Source organism: Strix aluco, chromosome 2 (genome assembly GCF_031877795.1).
Source record: "Strix aluco isolate bStrAlu1 chromosome 2, bStrAlu1.hap1, whole genome shotgun sequence".
Taxonomy (NCBI): Eukaryota; Metazoa; Chordata; class Aves; order Strigiformes; family Strigidae; genus Strix; species Strix aluco.
The window spans coordinates 41,539,057-41,558,134 of NC_133932.1; the positions used below are offsets into that span (position 1 = coordinate 41,539,057).

Here is a 19,078-nt window from a genome sequence, read left to right on the forward strand (position 1 = left end):
GCCTTTGGCTGATTGGGTTTGTCAAATGGCTTGGTTCGCTCCTGCACCGCTGTCTAATGGGATTCAACACTGCACTCAAATATGCTCTGATGCTTGGATGGGAAGGAGGGGAGGAAAGGAAGCATATTAATAATGCACTGAGGCATCCTTGTCAGCTCTCGGGCTGTTCACTCCAAATTTGCATATGCTCCAAGTTGTAAGAAAACACTTTGCACAGCAGTGTTGCATTTAGCAGAAATTACATTATAATTTCAGATGTGGAAACTTCTATTCCAGGTCTGAGGCAGTGAGATGTCCCATTGGGCTGTGTAGTCATTATCTTAAACAATTGAAATGCATTCTTGCGCTTAATCAAAATCAAGGGGAGATGTTACTACAGCCTCTGCTTGCCAATTCAGCCCAAAATGGAACAAGAATATTAAACTGAATTAGAAACTATTTTATTTCCCAATAATTTCTTTATGAGCTGGAGTTCGACCAGAGTGCTTTTTCAGAGGTTCCATATTTGAGCCAACACCTCTATCTCTCTCTGTAAAGCAAACTGCCCCAAAGAAACCCTCTTCTCAGTGGAGGGGAGTGTTCAGGTGCATTTAGGATCTGTGCTCATGCTTTTCTTCCAGCTCCTTCATACTGCCAAGCAGCAGCAAAGACTTCAGCTGCCCTTAGAGGATGTCTTGCAGTTCTGGCAGAGGGGTGGTGCAGCAGCCATTTCATTGCCCTGATTTCTGCCAGGGACTGGCTCGTGCCGGGAAGCAGAGACTGCAGGGATGGACCCTACCTTTCTCTGCTTTCTTCAGTGTGGCATAGTGGAGCTTGGAGATGGGTGAGAACTGGGGCTTGAAGCTGGGGACTTGCAACCCTCTCCTTTGGTGTGTTTCCATTCCAGAGTTCGGTATTTTGGGTACTCAACAGGAATAGTAAGCACCAGTGCACAAATACCCACTGAGACCTTTCTGCAAATCAAAATGTTAAGCTTCTGCCACATTTTTGTTTGTGAGGTGATAAAATACTGCTATTATATAGCCAGAAGATGGCAGCCTTTATTTCAGCCTTGAGCCCCGCTGTGCCATGCTGCTGTGCAGCAGGCAGGCAGCTGGCTGTGCTTCAGCACCACTGTCTGCAGCTGGTGTCTACTAACAGTAGTGCCCCCTCCCCCCCCCCCCACGACAAATGCTAGGCTCTGCCTTTTGTAATTCGGCCAGACATCCTGGATTTAACCAACGTTTTGATGAAAATGATGGTGCTCAGGCTATAATCCAAGGAGTTTTCAAGTGAAGGGTCTGGCCATGAAAGTCCAAATGCCAACACATGCAGTAATTATGTCCTTTGCTTCATTTTCAACCCCATCTCGAGTGGAAGCTATCTTCTTGTACTGTGAGTGGCAGCAGAGCTCACAGTTACATTTCATAGAGAAAGAGTAACAGTGGGAAGACAGAGATGGCGAAGGATGTCTGTCTTACATCGTCTTGTGCTTGGTAAGGTCATAGGCAGTGCAAACTCACACCTCTGTTTGACCCATTCAAGGTTAAAGGCCGGGGCGCATTACACCTCCTGGGACCTCTGGAAGAGGAGACGGGCAGCTCAGAGGCACTGCTGACCTCCTCTGGTACCCAGCAAGCTGCCAGCACCACTCTGCTAAAGCTTCCCTTTCCTCTCATAAGTAATGTGCTCTCACCTGGGAAACTTTTTTCTCTGCTCCTTCTATGTGTCCTGAGTTATTCTATCTCTGCTAGATAAGATGAGGCCAAAAAAACCCCGAAGCGAGCAAGAAACAGAGAATAGAAACTGGGAAGTCAAGTGCTACAAATAAAGAGCAGAACAGGAATTGCAACTGGAGCCTGAAGCGTTGATTGCCAAGTGCAGGAGCTGAGAGGGAAAAGAAAAAGTTACAGTTCACTAACAAAGAGCACATTTAATTTCCCCTTCTGGATTTTCACCAAGATGAAATTTGCTTTCTCTGTGTGTGTGGAAACCAACTGTTGCAGGGAACATTTGCAAAGCAAAATTATTTCCAACCACTCCATGGAAGAGAAACAACCCAAAAGGAAAAGAAGAGAACTGACTAAAATCATGATTCCACAGAAGAGGACTCCCTGGGTTTGTCCATTTTTCTGTTTCTTCATGCTGCTGTCAGGAACTGGGAGGTGAGCTCTGTGCAGAGAATGTAAGACCAGTCCCCAGCTTGTTCCCGGCGTGGTTTCTGGCCAGGGAAAGCCCTTGCTGTCAGGCAGCTGGTCAAGGGGACATGGGAGCTGACTGGTAGGAAACCTGAACATTATGGCCCATCAGACTGCACAATGTTGGCACAGCTCCATGGGTGGTATTTTTATGCAAATACAGAATGTTAATTTGTACTGGTGGTTGGGGGTATGTTTGATCCTGGAAAAAGAGATCAAGTGTGAAACCAGGGGATGGATCAAATGTGGACAGGAAAGTATTGCTGGTGAATGACTATCGAAGAGACCAAGCACAGGCTGCAACTTCTTTCTTGCCCAGAGTGGATTTTGAGGCTGAATGTACCTTTAGCACCCCAGGTGAATCTGATCAGACCTCCCCTTTGCCCCATGCAAGAAGCATGACTGGAGTGATGTTGCCTGACCTGGAGGAGGTTCACATCCACTGTGCCAAAAGTATGCAGCCCCTGCAACCCGGTGCTTCATTCTCATGATGGTGGCCCCTTCCCAGATCTCTCACATGGTGAGTTTCCAACCAGAGGGGTTTGGGTTGTCAGTTCCTGCACTGGGCATTTTGGAGGTTGTGTGATGGGCAGGTGATGAGGGAAGGAAAGCCTTGCTGAGCAAAAAAGCCAGTCAGTGGCTCTCCTCCCACCCATCCAGGTCCTGGTGGCCTGCAGCCTGCCCTGTTTCAAGGTCCCTGTCCCCATGAGGCTGGTTGATGGCAGCCAGGGAGGGGGCAATCATGTCGCCCTGCACAGGCAGGAGCTGCAGCTGAGAGGAGCCGGGTACAAAGGAGATGGGAAGCTTGAGAGTCTCACAAGAGTGTTTTTCCATCCCCGGTGCTGATTTCTGTGTCTCTCAAAGGTGTTGAAAGGCTAATTATGAGACATGCTGTTAGGGGCTTGGGCACAGCTGCTGTGGTATCTGTAAGCAAAACCAGCAATTTAATTAAAAAACAGGCAGGTTCTCTCACATGCATCATCTTCACTTGCTTATTTCAGACCACCTGATCTATCTGCTCTGTGATGCTTCTTATTTCACTGCTAGTATGGAGGATTAGTCTATTTTTTTTTTTTTCTCTCTTCCCCCTCTGTTGCTCCTTCTGCCAGTGCTTGCTCTGGTCTCTGCTTTATTTCCAAGCATCAAACAGCAGCCTTTTCACCTGAGGCTTTTCCATTCCCCAGGCGTGTCAATGCAATTCAGTTCCCACCCTGGTGCTGATGGATTTGGTGTGGGCCTTGGCCTCTCCTGTCTCACCCCTTACTTTGAGAGGACAGAGCATCTCCCACCTCAGCCAAGGGAGTGCGGGTTCTTCCTCCAAAAACTGGGGCACTGAGCACCCCTGGTGAGGGACAGTCACTAAAGGTTTTCCCACTCCGTGGCCCGGGTGAGGACTCTGCTCAGCCTCCAGCAGAAAGAGGCATTTCCACAGTGCTTCAGCCTCACAGTTTTAATAACAGCAGCAGCTCACTTGGAGAGTTGTCAGCGGTGATAAACTCAGTCCCTTTCTGTTTCAAAATTGGTTTAAGAAAGATGCCTGTCTGTTTAATATTTAAGCTAAATGTTTAATGTTTAAACAGGGAAATTGTTCTGATTGTCAGAAAGGGCATTAAAGCAGGATAGAAAACTGGTCTCTGACAAACGCTGCCCTTCCTCTGCAGCAGCGTGGTGCCTAGGAGCTGCAAGGAGTTTCAGAAATGCCAATTTTAATCAACCTCTTTCATTTAATTCCATTTGCCACTTACCACTCCCACAGCAGTGAGACCTGCTTTTTCCCTGTGAAGTGGGGAACATTGTATCTCACCCTGTTTAACAGTTTGAGACTAGTTCAGCTGAATTGAACTTGCACTTCAAATCCCAAACAAATTGCAATAGAAATGTGCATGGATAAGGTGAAAAGCAAGGCTGGATGGTGTCAGCTCATGGATGTATTCCAGATGATTTGGGGTTCCTTTTGCACGTGCACACAAATGCTATGAAATTCAGATGTCAAGTTTAAAGTCAGCACAAGAATGAATGTCTCTGCCACAAATACATGTATGGATGAATATTTTTGAACAGATATGGACAGTGTTTTTCAGGCTGTGGAAATATCCCCCTGGAGAAGTGTGTAACCGTGCAGAACTGTTTCATACCACAAAAGGCTTGCCAGGAGCAAGCCAGTGCTCCCTCCCAGAGCCCTCGGGTGGGCACTGTGGCTGTGCCAGGCTGCCTGCACAGGTTAGTCCTAGCACACAGGAATCCCAGCTCGGTAATGGCTGGAGCTGGGGGAAAAATATATTCAGCAGAGGAAAACATATTCAGCAAGAAGCCCTCGAGACAAACACCAGTTCATGTTAGTGACTTTTCCCACCTTAACATGTTCCTAAGGTGGATGCTAAACAGACCTGTCAAAAATCATTTGAACAAGCATTTAATACTACAGCTTAGTGTGTTCAAAATACAACATTGCTGCTTCCTACTGAGACTATTCTCTCCTTTCCATTGTGGGTAATTTGAAGTGCATGTGTAAGTTCAAAGTAGATGGGAAAGCTAAAGCTGAAAATGTAGATAGTCTTACAAATAATCTGTTCAGGCTTTTTTTCCCCCAGAGAAACCGGTAGTGGCTGGCTGATCCTCACGCAGAATGGCTGTGAACAATGAACAAAGTAGCTCAGGAGACATGTAGTGTCTGTACAACTTTTTCTGTGTGGTGCTTAATATTGGCACCATAACCACCTGCTCACCTCTGATGACAAGGGGCCACCTGAAGCAGCCCTTCTCTGTAGAAATGGCTTCTGGTTTGGAGCCCACCAGCACCTAGGCTGAGACTGGTCTGCACTTACTGTGTCTACAAGGCTTTTGGACAAAAAAAGTGAGAGGACATATGAATGTGGTTGAAGCAGAAGCCAGGAGCAAAGTCATCTTGGGTAGGTAGGTGTTTCTGTTGACGTATACATATGGACCATGTTGAGCAAAGCACGGGTTTGGTGGCTGCTGCATATGATGTGCCTAGTGATTTAACACAGGTGCAAAGACACACCACCTTCCACAAACTCACAAAAAACAACGCGAGAAAGAATCTGAAGAAAAGTTTATAGGAGAGATCCTCTTATCAATGTTTCAGGACTATTGAAAGGCACATTTCACCCATGTTGAATGACAGTTGAGTTCATGGACACATACAATGCTCACATTTAATGGCAAAAAGACTGCATAATGATGGTACGTTGTGAAACATATATTCCAGACTTCGGTTAAACGCTAAAGTGATTATTTTAAGTGTGTCATGTACATAGTAAGAGTGGAACAGGCAGATGCATCCAATTACTGTAATTTACAAGGCAGTAATTCAAGCCCCAAATATATTTCTCCTTATTGGAGGAAGGCGGTACAGATTACGAACACAACGAGGGGCAGCAGATTGACAGGGAGCCAGGAACTGCTGCCATTCAGAAAATAACAGCTAGCACCTGCTGCAAGTCGAAGGGGCTTTAACTTTGCTAATTCAATTCACTCCCCTTTAACAGCAAATGGCTGGGCTGGATCCGATGCTCTTGGGCCACGGAATAACCGAGAGCCACACCACGGCCGTGCCACACCGACGCAGGCACCCTGCACAACAGATAAGCGCAGATGTTTGTTCAGTAGCGGGCAGAATAAAGTCCACTTGTGCTTCCTCTCTTGCCGTTTAGCGAGCTGCTTTGTGCTAATTACCTCTTTTCATCCAGATCGTGGTTAAGTTTCACGTTGTGATGATTAATAATTAATCAAATGCATTTGAAAATTAATTTGGCAATTCTATGTCTGATTGGCATGCTAATCTCTTCTGTGCAGCGGAGATGTTATGGGAATAACCTCAGATATTCTGAGCTAGTAACTGAGGTGAATGCATAAGGGCACTTATTATCTCATGTGGTAAAAAATAAAGCGGCAAGTGGGAATGAATGCATTCTTCAAGGCCTCTTTGCCTTTGGGAAAGGTGTGATCTACATTTTCCCCTGTATTAGGAATATACCATCGATATTATCATGTCCAATCAAAACAAATGGATAAGAAAAAGGCAAATTTGAAAAACACCCCCCCAGCTGATTTATTTCTGTTTAGCTGGTAGCAACTGCAGTAGATTTGATGCATTGATTATGTACTAAAAAGAAAAATCACAAGAAGAACAACTTTTGCCCTTTCCAGCTGTCCATGCCACTTCTCTCCAAAAATAACACTCATCTGGTAAAAGGAAGAAGAGGGAGTATGCAGCTTCCACTGGTCGTGTGGTCCCCACTAGTTTCGAATTAGCAGTCCCTTTTTATAGGCAAACAGCCCCGCAGCAGCCACAGAGGTGAAACACACAGTAGAGCTAAGCAGGCACAGTAGTCCCGGCACAGACGGCAGGTTCCTCTCCCAGAAGGTGGTGGTGAACGGTCGGGCTGGGACATCCTGGGGGAGAGATGAGATGGTACCACTGCAGGGTCTCCCTCTCCATGTGAGCGGGGAGGCAATGAACATCCCCCACTAGGCTGGGGAGATCACAGGCTTTTCCCAAGGACCAGATCAGGGCAGGGAAAGGAGGGTCAGGGCTGTGAAACACACATTTTCTGTTGTCCACAGGAGAGTGAAGGTGGAGTTACTTGTGACTGGAAGGAGGTTATATTTGGCTTAAAACCATGGCCTGGGACTGGGCAGAACTAGGCTGATTTCCTGCATTTTGCAGTCCCCCAGGCTCTGAGATCCTTGCCCCTGGGTGCTGGCCATCCACCCTTCAGACAATGATATTCCTCGAATGAGTCAAAAAATGAATACCATCAGCACACGAGGTAACCAAAACCTCACTGAAGCAAGGACCGCAGCGTGACTGAGGGGTGCGCACCTGACTGGGTGATGATGAGAAAGTCTGGCTTACCTTTGACTCTGGCTCTGGCATCCAAATTTCATTCACTGAGATCCTCCCCATACGGTGTAATACCTAGAAGAAAAGATTATTTGTATCACATGAGAAAAAATTAAAACCCACACTACTTTCAGTTTTGGAAAAGCAGAGCAAGTCAGAGCAAGGTGTCATTGATAAAAGGCTGTGACTAGCTGAAAGTGTTTGAACCAGAAAATGTATAGTGATTTCTCTGTTTATATCAGCAAAGAGAGAAGAAGGAGGCAGTTTTGGTAGTTTCTGTAAATATATGACAGGTGGTTATCAAACAGTTGTGTGCCTAACCAGTGTTTTAAGGACTCTGTTTCACAGAGTCATTTGTAAAAAGTAGGACTTCACTCAGAAATCAACACAAACTACAGCTTCTCCAGCTGTTTATTTAAATTTTTTTTTTGAGTACAGGTAAAAAGGCTTTTTCACATAACAGTTTGAGAAATAGCAAGGTGAGGCTACCACCACACACTCAGGACGCAGACCCTGTTAGGAGTGATGCTGCTCAGATCACAAACTAGAAAGAGAAAAAAGACACAACCCTGGAGCTTTCAAAGCATACAAAGTTATCTCTTGGATATTCAGGCAGTACAGATCTCATCAAGGATTTTTCTTGAGAGTAAATTGTTTGTAACAACCATGGAGGTTCTTGGAGTCAAATGAACGTCTCCAGAAGAGACTGCTAGCTGTATTTGTAACTACTGCTCACAGGCATGTAGAAAAGAAAAGCGAAATTAGGTGACTTGAAACAGAGCAGGTAACAAGGATTATAAGGTGAATGTGACATTCAGTCAAATGGAAGCAAAGGGCTGATTTTCCCTTAAATAAGAGCTCCGTGGTTCTGCCATACAGTAGTTATAACTGTAACGTACACCCTTCAATGTTTTTTTTTTTTCCCTCCCTCCAGACTGTTGTAAAGGGATTTCACTGTGACTGGGAACCCAGCCCAATGTGTGTCATTCTAAGGAGATTTAGACATTATCAGAACCACCCATTACGAATTCATAAAGCTGAGCTAATGGTACTCTTTGGTAAAAGGAGAAGTAGAAGGGATAGATCAAAAAGGAGAACAGTAGTCAGATTTCCAGATCACTGCACAGAAAATAGCTGCAAGCATTTGTAATGACTAAATTACTTTTAAAACATACAGTGATTAATTTGTTAGAAATTGTGGTAGCATATCTAAGGGCAGCATCAGGTTGGAGGGCTTTTTCCTCTAGACATGAGGTATATGGCATGAGCTTCGTTTTAAGACTCCAGTGCAGCAACACACTGTGTAATGTTCTGATTCAGGTAAGATCAATAACAAACTAAGTAAAGTTTAAAGATTAAAAAAAAGGCTTTGGTTCACATCCTTTTCTGGGATTCTTTCCCATCAATTCTAGGAGCCTCTGTACAATTACAGGCTATGATGCACAAAATCAGACCCTCCAAGCTGTACTTAATCCTTTTTAACCTTTTAATAGAGAAGTTGAAAGCAAACCAATGGTATGTACCTCTCTGGCTGCTCTCTCTCCTGCCTGTACAGCCCCCTCCATGTATCCACTCCATTGGGTAGCCGTTTCCGTGCCAGCAAAGTAGATTCTGTCAATGGGCTGGCGAATGATCCTTCAAAGCAAATGGAGAATGTCAGATGACAAGTAACAGGTAGGCGATGATCCTTCTAAAAGCAATTTATGGACTTTGATGGAGCACTCAGCTTCAGTTCTCCAGAATTCCTGCAGACCTGGGCTGGGAAGCATGGTGCAATAAGCTGTCCCTGCAGAACCACCTGCTTGTTTCCATACACAAAACTCAAGATCTGATAGAGAGAAAATCTAAGGCATAAATCAGTATGCCCAGTTTCCGTGTAAAATAATATAAGCCTTATTTTAGCACTGGGATAAGGGATAATCCTAACCTAACAGCCTCCAGAAATGCGGTGCAGCTGATAGATTTATGTCTTCTGCATGGCAGCTTTGTTGTTATCCTGCCATTACAATGGGATGCGAATGATGTTTTTGCAGTGACGGGTCACTAATAACAGCTTCTATTTGGAGGCTGGACTTGGCTGGATGCAAGTCCTGCCAAAAGAGGATGGCAGCTGAAGGCCTCAGCATTCAGGGAGTTACATTTGCCCTGCAGGGTCATATAAGCCAGCCCTTCAGCCATGCAAAGCTGCACTAGCATCCTGGTCAACCCAGCCATAGGTAATGAGCTCCCTTTCCCATAGAGAGATGTACTTGCTCTAAGGGCTCCCATCTAACCCCCCAATTAGGTTTTCCCTGTCTGCATGACACCAGCCTCCCCAGGTCAGAGGCCTCACCCATCACTACCCAAATGTGATAAATTACAACAGCAGAGGCTGTGCATAGGATGACTTCTTTGCACTCGCATCTTGGCACAGAGGCAGGGCGTAACTCCATGATGGACATGCTAAGGAGCTCACGCTGCGATGTGCTACATGGTTTGTCTGGTCTTTGGCTATGGATACAAGATCTGTCTGGTTGTTCCTATTATGTGCTGAACCGTGCATTCCACAGGTTTTTCAGTGATATACTTAGTATTAGCCAGTATTATCTACCACGTTCCTTTAGGAATACAGCAATTCTGCACTGGGAGGGCATGGGAGGCTTTGCTGAGTGGGAGGAGAGTAAGAGTTTTCCTGTAAGGGCTTTGTGTCTTCCCCTTGTGAAGTGACTCAACAGGCTTCACCAGAACCTGGTGCTCCACATACAGAGTCAGTGGAGATTCTTCATCTGTCCAAGATGTGTGTCCTCAAGGTCTTAGAAAGCATTAAAGATATCTACTGCACATACTGCATAGCAGCAAATACTGTAAGTAACCTAGTGGGGAAAGGTTTCCTGGCTCTAGCAGGTCCCTTTGTGACTGTGCTTTGTTTCCTTGAAAGTCACAAGAGAAACTCTACTCTTACTAAAGTCAGTATCAAGATCCTTGTTAGCTGGAGAGTAGGGGAGCAGAAAGAAGGTTGGAAGTCCCCCAATATGCTACATATGCCATAAGTTTGTTGCATAAGGTATATCATTGTACATGAGCTAAGAAATGTAAATTAGAAAGCAAAGCATTCTCTGGTTTACCTTCCATAAGAATACATTATGCCTGGTGGGAAGTAGGCTGTGTAACAACCCCCTGAATATTGCTCCATGGTCCAATTCTTTTCTTCATAATGCACAGGCTGTAAGTATTAGCAAACATGAGAGAGTGAAACAGTGGCAGAAAAATTGGAAATAAAAACCAAATTTCCTTTGAAGAGGGAGAAGACAGGCTAAGGATACCTGTCAAAGGAGTGCCGTGTCATCTGGCTAATGCTATCCATCTGCACAAAACAAATCTTTGCACTTTTACAGAAGCAGTAGCCTCCCATGGGGAAATGACAGGACAAATAAAACAATGCACTGCCTTCTCTTTTCTTGTAAAGAGTGAGACTGGCAGGTCTTTTCTTCCTTTACTAGATGCTGCTGTCCTCCCCTTGGGAGTACAGATTGTATGGCACAACATGCAATTTTAGGTACACATTTTAGGGACCAGGAATTTTGGCTTCATCCTCCAGAACAAAGGAGCACCTTTACTGTACAACAGAGGTGAAAACAGGTATTCATTTCTTACATGCAAAGCCTCTTCCATCCCCATTGCTTTGGCATATGCTTCACAGATCTTCTTCTTCCTATATGAAAATAAAATCAGAAAAAAAAAAAAGGGTCGAAAAAAACTTCTCAGCTATTGCTCTTCTTATTAAAAAATTGTATTTATTGCTACACACTGGAAAGAAAGTTGGGTTTGGCTTTGAGTCTGATTTCAAGTTTTTATCTTAATATACATATTTCAAATGCTGATGCCTAAATATGACACCCAAAATGGACCCAGGGAATGGGAAATTAAGGTTGATTTTGGCAATGAGGTCTGAAAAAATAAATCTTTGTACAGTTATTTTAGGATGCAGAGCCAATTCATTCTCATGTTCACTGGTGTAAGACCAGAAGAGAAGCAATATAAATCAATGAAATCCCTACAGATTTACTATAGCTGAGAACAAAATATGAGCTGGAGAATACTACTCACATTCCTAAGCAGAACTCCTCTTTCACTTGCTTGTGCACCAAAAATCACATTTAGAAGCACTTTTTGTTCATTTTGCAGACTAATGGAGAAACCATACTGTTGTAAACATAGAGGTTTAAAAATTTTATCACCCAGTCTGAATGTGAAGGACACCCAAAGCTATGCATGTCAGCACTCCCTATATCGCTGGTGTGAAGCATCATTCAGTGGGGTTGCAGTCTGGGAATATCTTCAGAAAAATCTTCTCAGATCACATGGAGACACAGAACTGACAAGTCATAACATGGAAGAGAGGGCAGGACTTGGAAACTCAGAAATATCCATAACTGGATGGATATTAGCATTAGTGTCTTGGTCTGTTTATGCTAAAAGCTCAATTTTTGCCCCAATTTCCAGCACACACATATCTACACACATACTCCTGTGGGGAAGCACTCCAGAGAACAGACTTTTATTTCTGAAACATTTATAGTTTCTGAACTCTTACCTCTCTTCCTTACTGAGATGGGCCAGTTTAACAGCCTTTCTGGTAAGGATGAAACTGAAAAGAAAAATATGGCATATAAATACCACGCAGTGTCAGCACCCCAGCTGATTCACAATCTCTTGCTTGCAATGACTAAAAAAAGACGAGCAAAGCACTCTACCAGTACGTAATGGGCTTGACATTTTTTCATCATACCTCATCACTTACTTCATAATTACAGGTCACACAGGTGAGAAGGCCTGTGCAGGGTATCCTGGGGAGTTAGTTGAAAGGGAGAGCATGCATTCCCAGGATGCAGGTGCAGAAGACTGCCTCACAGCTATCAGATGAGAGAGTTGCAGATTGCAAGTCTGATTTCAAAGCTGCCAGCACTGGCCTCATTTTGCTCAGTGGGAATGAGCTCTCCATCCCCACTGACTCAGGAGAGCAAAGTTATACCCAAAGTGGGCAGAGAGATGACAGTGTCCAGCAAACTAGCCTGCACTTCCTACCCTCTTATACCCTAGGTCTTATACAAAATGACTGAGACCCTGAGTTTTCTTGAGCTTTTGAAGTCTCGCAGACAGCAGGCCATACCACTGCCCTTGGTGTTAATAAGTGATGGGAGCCTGCTGCTTTGACAAGCACTGCACAGTGTCATGGACCAGCCCTGTAAGAACAGGAATTAATATTTATTCAGCTTGAAGGAAACAGATTTGGCGATTAGTTCATCTGACCTTAGTGGAGATACCCAGGGAATGAAGTATGTCTCAGCACTCTCTTAGAAAGTTGTATAAATCCACAAGGAGAAAGCAAGAAACTGCTTGCCATATTGGGTTTGGAGGAGGCTTATTGCTCTCAGGTCATGGAATTTTTTAAGCCTTGAACATGCCCATAAAAATGTACAGTTCAGTAGAAGTGGCAAGCTTTCCTTGCCAGATACTTAAGGAGTAGTTGCCTGACATTTCTCTTGGCCTTTTTTTGGCAGTCTCACCTCAGATCACAGTGAAAACATTTGTAAAGATTGTTTGTTCATATTGGCTTAAACTATTTTAAAAGGCAGTCAGTGCTGTTACATATTTTCCCATCTGTTTGTCCAAACTACAACTTTTTTACTTGGCAGTTTCTTCAGAATCCTGATTTCTTCACTGCACAGCTGCTGCCTTGCTCAGCCACCAGCTGATGTTCATTGTCCTGCCTCAGCTCAATGGGGAAAAGAGGCAAATGAGGATTTCTTGGACAACTGTATTTTCATTTTGGCCCAGGCATTAAATACAATGCCCAACATAACCCAAATACAGGTTCACAAAGCTAGGTAAGAAAGGGATTTATTTCTAAATCTACTCCACAGCAAAAAAAAACCTAACTGAATGCTTAAAATTCAGCAACTCCTTCTCAACCATGTCCTTTGTATTAGGCTATTTGTAGCAGAAGCTTCACCTAAAAGCTTATACAACTAGAGAAGCACAAGGGGCTTGTCAGAAGTGCTCTCCTTGATCTATGAAGACCGTGGGAGTGGGCACCACTGATGTAACCTGACCATTTCCCCTCTTCCTCCTCCTCCCACTCCTTCATCCAAAAAGAAATACACATCTCTAAGTATGACTAGAAGCTCTTAACCCCATAATGGCAGGGAAAGATCCATCAGGTTTTGTGTCATCTATGGTTATTCCAATTGGAGACTCTTCATCCTCAATGATGAAGGAACCGCAATAACCTAAGGGGGGAACAGAAAACAAAATGATTGCCAGAGAAACTTGTTGATGATCATTGTTTCTGATAGTAATGAGCAAGGAAAATTATCCATAAAAGGAATTGCACAGTAATTCCTTCATCACCAATAATACCCACATCTGAAGTGGTTTTTTTGTAACACTCCTCTCTTCCCTCTGACTCTGGGAAATTTTGTACACAGACTTATAAAAGTCATATTTAAATTCCATTATTACTTAGCAAGGAATTTCTGTGGATTGTTGCACAACCCTTTGGCTTTCTATACTGCAGACAATAAACAAAAATAAAGGGATCTAGAAAGAACTATGATGGCTCATTTCATGAGTAACTTTGGCCAAAACAGCAACAGCAGCAACAAAACCTAGTGTAATTACATCTGGTCACTGCGGGCTCAAATTTACACCCTGTATTGATTTTGCTGATGATAAGACTGTAATGAATGGTGTCCTGTAACAGTAATGTAGCAGGAACATGGGCCATCTAATCTAGTATCACATCAGTACATGTTTCAGATGAACATGCAAAAAATACCATATTAGATATCAATGCATAAACCTGCCTACATTTCTTTCTAATCCCAATGGCGGGTTTATGCCCTGAAACATGCAAAATTATATTCTTTTCATTAAGAAATATTCTCACCCATTGCAACTCTCAGTGTCATTACATAGGAAGTGGAAACTAATCTGTTCATAAAAATAGTCCTGGAAATGGTATCAGTTAAAGCTGAGAAACACATGATGTTGCAGCACATGAAAAAAATATCTTGAGTTAAACAAAAAGCTAACCTACTTTTTCCAGTCCTCTGAGATATCAAGCCTGTAGAACAGAGGATTAAAAACAGGGAAGGGTCTTGCTTACACCTTAAGCTCTCCTTGTCATCTGCTGTAAATTCTCTTTGGCTGCCCTAACTCTGTCCCTGGCAGGGAGAGGCAGGAACCTGCTGCTGCAGGGTCACTGCTTCTGTGCATTGCAGCTTTCAGCAATGCTTCCCAGGGAAACCTTGCTTGTTCTCTCAGTTGTCCCTCCTCACCTAGCAACAATGAGATTCAGGATCCTATTGGGTCTGGACTCATCTTTGGGACAAGGCGTGCACTCAAGCTTGGAGGAAGAGCTCTCCTTTCTAAGCAGCTTTACCTTTCACTTTTCCATGTGTTTGGTTTTGGGGTTTTGCACATTTAACACCCCCTTGGATTTATTCCCTGATAGGCAGCAGAGCTTCAAAATTCATGTAGCATGGGAGTCCCAAATCCTTTGCTTTCCCCACATACCCTTCCTCTCCCAGAAGGCTTCCCTGTAGTACACCATGCACTTTATGACACACCCCATAGGCAAACGCTGAATTAACTGGTTTCTCTTTGACGGCAGTTCTGGTTTGTAGTGAATCTTCGTTGTCAGGATCGGAGGGATAGCACTGATCACATACTTGCCCTGAAATGTGAAACACAGTCAGTACAGACAAGGCTCTGCCTCTCACTGAGCTCGCCCTGCAGGACATGTTTGAAAGATGCTCTTATTAGTTGTGAACAGCTTTCCCACACCTGACTTTGCTGCTTGGCTTTCACACACAGATATTGCCAGGTGATCAAAATAATTCTGCCATTGAAGAAAAAGGAGCTGTGAAAAGCATGTTGTTTTGTGGTTAGATGATTACTGACAGCTTTCTGGACACTACAGGACCAGAGTTGAAACTTGGCTGAAAACAGGTGGGGAAATGGTACAAGACAGATCTTATGGCATAGGTAAAACTGTTGTTTATCATCCCCAGGAAAATATGAACCACATTTGTCCAAATTACAAGCTGTCAAAAAAAAAAATCACTTTTGTGATATTTTGTGATATTCACAGGATACTACTTCAGAACAAGCAACACTGATGGTGATTTCAGCTTTCCTGAACACGCTTCATCCTTCTCACAGGTCCTGTGCATGACTGGAGCAATGAAGGACACTATGCTTCGGGGCTCAGGGTGACACTGCTGCTCTCAGGCACTCTCACGCTGATGGGGCTGCTGAGTGCAGGAAGCCCTCTCCTCCAACTCGGCTGTCATTCAGCCAGCATGGAGGGAGAAGCCAATGGTTTAACTCCAGGGCTTAAAAATCCCTGGTGGGAGGAGACAGTCCCTCCTCCAGGACATCGTTAGACCAGCTTCTCTGCCAAACAGCCTCTTCCCTTTCTGCCAGCTTTCTCTAAATAACCTCCAAACACCGCCCCTGGTGAGACGGGGTCTTGCAGAGTGTGACGGTCCTGCACAAACCCCCATGGCAGACTGGGCTCTGCGTGCAGAAGGAAGCTGCCACCTCGTGGGTGACACTGCGGGTAATCAGGTACTGATGAAGCATTTCACAGCACCACTGCACAGATGCAAAATCTTACTAAAGGCATTTGAAATGTCTTTTTTTTTGTTCTGCAAACCACAAGCTTAGATACAAACCAGAACATTATTTTTCCTTTCTTTGAAATGGTCTCTATGCAGAACTAAAATGTAAAAATATATAATCACAGAAAAAGTTAAGGTAAAAAAGGTATGGTAATGACAGAAACGAACTAGCAGAACACCAATAAGAGGTACAGTCATAAATAAATCTGTAAAGCAGGTTTCACAGAGTGTCAGCATAGTCCAAGAAATAGACACACAAATATGGGTACTTCCTGATTATATCAGGCTAAGAGCTACAGCAGATGTATTCCCCCACTAAATGCATACTCTCCTTTTATTCTGATCAAATTACCTCATATATCTCATGGTTTAGCGTCTCCACAATGACATTATCACCTGTCTGATCAATGCGGACCACAGGTCTCTCCAGTTTAACTCTGCCTTTGAGGCGTTCCATTATTTTCTCCGATATCTGACCAGAACCCCCTTTAAACTTCCTCTCCTAAAAAACAAACAGAAAAGAAACACAAACAAAAGATCACCAGCATTAATCACAATGACATTGAATATGAGTTCTGCTCATAATCAAGAAACTCCAGGCCAAATCTGCAAGTCCTAAGGGTGCATAAAGAGGCCCAGACTTTCAGAAGAGTGAAGGCATAAACCTGAGCCTCAGCGGGGTTTGCTGCCTAAACTACTTTTGCAATGACTTCCTCAATTAGCTGGCTTAAAGACTCTTGAAGTCTAGAGAGCAAACACATATAATGCCAGTATTCCAGCTAGTATAAACATATCACTTCATTAAAAAGAGGTTTTGAGTACTTTACCCATCGTTGTGCTACCAAAACCCCCATGTGTGACAAAGACACCAACTTGCATCTGTACAGTGAAAGCCTGCACCAGCCCAGAAGCAAGACTTTAACTAGGTCTGGCCTTGAGTGCAGCAGGCGATAAGCTTTATATGCCCCTAGGAAGACACAAAGACATTGCTGTCTGGAAAAAAACACAGTCTGTGACACATATTTCCTAACGATGTCTGTGCAGAGGCTCAGGGGAAGTACTAACCCTCTTTTATCTACCATCCACCAGTGTTGTATCAAGCAGTTCAGTTTTACGTATAAGATGCTGGTACTGGTAGGTAGGAAAGGATCCACAAAGTCTTGTGCTGAAAGACTAAAATGGCTGCCTGAAGAAGTTTTGTAGACTCATCATGGCTGCTAAGTTAGAAACCCTTAGCGTTTTTGCTCAAACGATTCTGATTGGGGTGAGGGGAGAGGGAAGGATGGTAGAAACCAAGACAGCTTGCCCCACCCAGGCACAAAGAAAAGAAAGTGCTCTTCCCAGGCTAGCTTTCCCCTCTCCACATGTCTTGTTTAGTTACAAGTATCTTGGGATTAATTTTATTTTTAATTCTTGCTGCAATGTCTAGCAGTTGCTGACGTTGGACAGCAAATGTGGTTGAGGGGCTCCTGAGGAGGAAGGCTCAGGGCAGCATTAGCTCTACTTCCATCCTTCTATTCTTACCACAATGGACAGATTTTGATGGAGACTTCACATCTCTCCAGACAACTTCTCTTAATGTCTCCCTATCCCAGCACACTTGGAAGGATGCGCTACTGTCTCCACTTTTGCTGTTGGCAGCTTAGGTCTGACATGCTGTACGTGCTTTCTGAAGCTGCGTTAACTGAGGAAGGAGGCTAGTAAAGGGTGCCGGCATACCATAACCAAGCTACTTCCACAGCCCTCTCTCCCCTTTTCTGAAACTTCATCCAGAGCAATCACATGAAAACCATGATGTTCTGCTAGCAACCAGGCACCTGCCATGACCAAGGTGAGAAATGTGCTGCCATGTGAGCTGTCCCAAGAAAGAAGGGCCTTTTGCTATCCACTTCCAACCCTTGTTGTTAGAGGCTTCAACGCCAAAAAACCTCTTTTCACTCTGAAGTACACTTGCTTTGAACTCCTGAAAACATTTAAATGTGCTAAGTAACCCACAGAAAACAAATTGGCAAAAAAGCAACAAAACAGCAACAAAAGCACTGTGCTGAAGTGAATGCAGGAAAAAACAATTGACTAAATTGTCCCAATTTATCCCAAAGCCTAGCTAATAAAATTCCTCATTGTACAGAGTTCGCTGAGAGGGCTGTTCCACCCCATGAGAACATGATTGTCTCCAGCGCCACATGCACTCGGTGTTTTGTCCTCTTTTCATTAATTGCAGGGCTTTGATAGGTACAACACTTCTTGCTCTTTATAGTTTTAAGAGAGGAGGAAAAATATGAGACATTTTGTACCTGGCCCCCATTGGTGATAGAGAAAATCCTGGCTGTGCCCCCACACTGCCTCACGTACCACAGGAACCAGAGAGCAGAGACTTCATGAGGCTCAGAGGTGACATTGACGTTCACGAAGAAGGTGGCAAATTCTTTAGCAGATCTGCATGAGACAAAGAAGCAGAAACAGGCAGTGAGTAAATGTGACTTCCTGCCTGCTTTCAGGATTCTCTTTGTTATTCTTACTAAGGGCTGCTTTCCCAAAGTCAGAAAAGCCAAGATGATTTATATCTGTCTCATTTTTCAGTCTGTAGCAAGACTGTTTCAATAGGTTTATATCAGCACCTCCCTCCCTCCCAAAGCATCTACCCATTCAGTTTGAAATCCCACTGATTTCACCTTATTTCTTTAAATAGTTTCCCAGCTGCAATTTTTTTCATTAGAACAAATACTTTTCTCAGCTCCATAGGGAGCATATTGGGCACATCATTTCCAAGGTCTGACAGGTCCCGAGGCACTCAGCTAGCTACGCAGCCAAGACATCCCCTATCTCCCACGTAACACTGCTGCACAGACCTTTTGTGAAACCAAGAATCAGACACGGTAAATAACCCAGAGAAACCAAATTGGCAACCATTGCCATAAATATAAGGAGAGGGTCAGCTGTCTACCACAATAAGTCCTCTGAATGTAAACAGAATGAAGACCTGGCTATTCACATTTCTTTCATTTGTGGCTACAGATCGGTAAGAGAATTGAGATCATTTTGCAAAGAAGGTGAAAGGTTTTTGATCTGGATAAAGTTTCATAAAACAACATGAACTTATAATCGTCTGCTAAAGGAAGGAACTTTGCAAGTTATCTGGGCTAAATTATGTAATTTGTAAACTTTTATAACCACATTTCCCTGCGTTGAAGTTCAGTCACCTCTATTTCATTATCCAGGATATGAAAACATCCTGCACGCAAGAACCCTTTGCCACAATCCTGAAAGACACTACGAAGACACTAAACAGTTGTAGCAGGTTCAGGCCTGAGAAATGTGAAGAGAGTCTCCAGGATCAGTAGATGCTGATATGAGACACTTGACAAACA

At 43.8% G+C, this 19,078-nt stretch overlaps 1 protein-coding gene across 1 annotated transcript in view; it reads right to left on the reverse strand.

The window, feature by feature from the left end:
• Positions 1 to 5,232: 5,232 nt before the first annotated feature.
• Positions 5,233 to 19,078, reverse strand: part of LOC141919278 (amine oxidase [flavin-containing] A-like) — a 38,225-nt gene continuing 24,379 nt past the window's right edge. Inside the window, exons 6-15 of the mRNA XM_074814515.1 lie at positions 18,005 to 18,146; positions 16,063 to 16,212; positions 14,602 to 14,761; positions 13,217 to 13,313; positions 11,618 to 11,671; positions 10,678 to 10,735; positions 10,149 to 10,246; positions 8,568 to 8,679; positions 7,057 to 7,119; positions 5,233 to 6,593 (exon numbers count right to left, since the gene is read on the reverse strand). Of these exons, the coding sequence (XP_074670616.1) occupies positions 6,438 to 6,593; positions 7,057 to 7,119; positions 8,568 to 8,679; positions 10,149 to 10,246; positions 10,678 to 10,735; positions 11,618 to 11,671; positions 13,217 to 13,313; positions 14,602 to 14,761; positions 16,063 to 16,212; positions 18,005 to 18,146 (1,090 nt within the window). The 3' untranslated portion in view covers positions 5,233 to 6,437. The remainder of the gene's footprint in view (positions 6,594 to 7,056; positions 7,120 to 8,567; positions 8,680 to 10,148; positions 10,247 to 10,677; positions 10,736 to 11,617; positions 11,672 to 13,216; positions 13,314 to 14,601; positions 14,762 to 16,062; positions 16,213 to 18,004; positions 18,147 to 19,078) is intronic.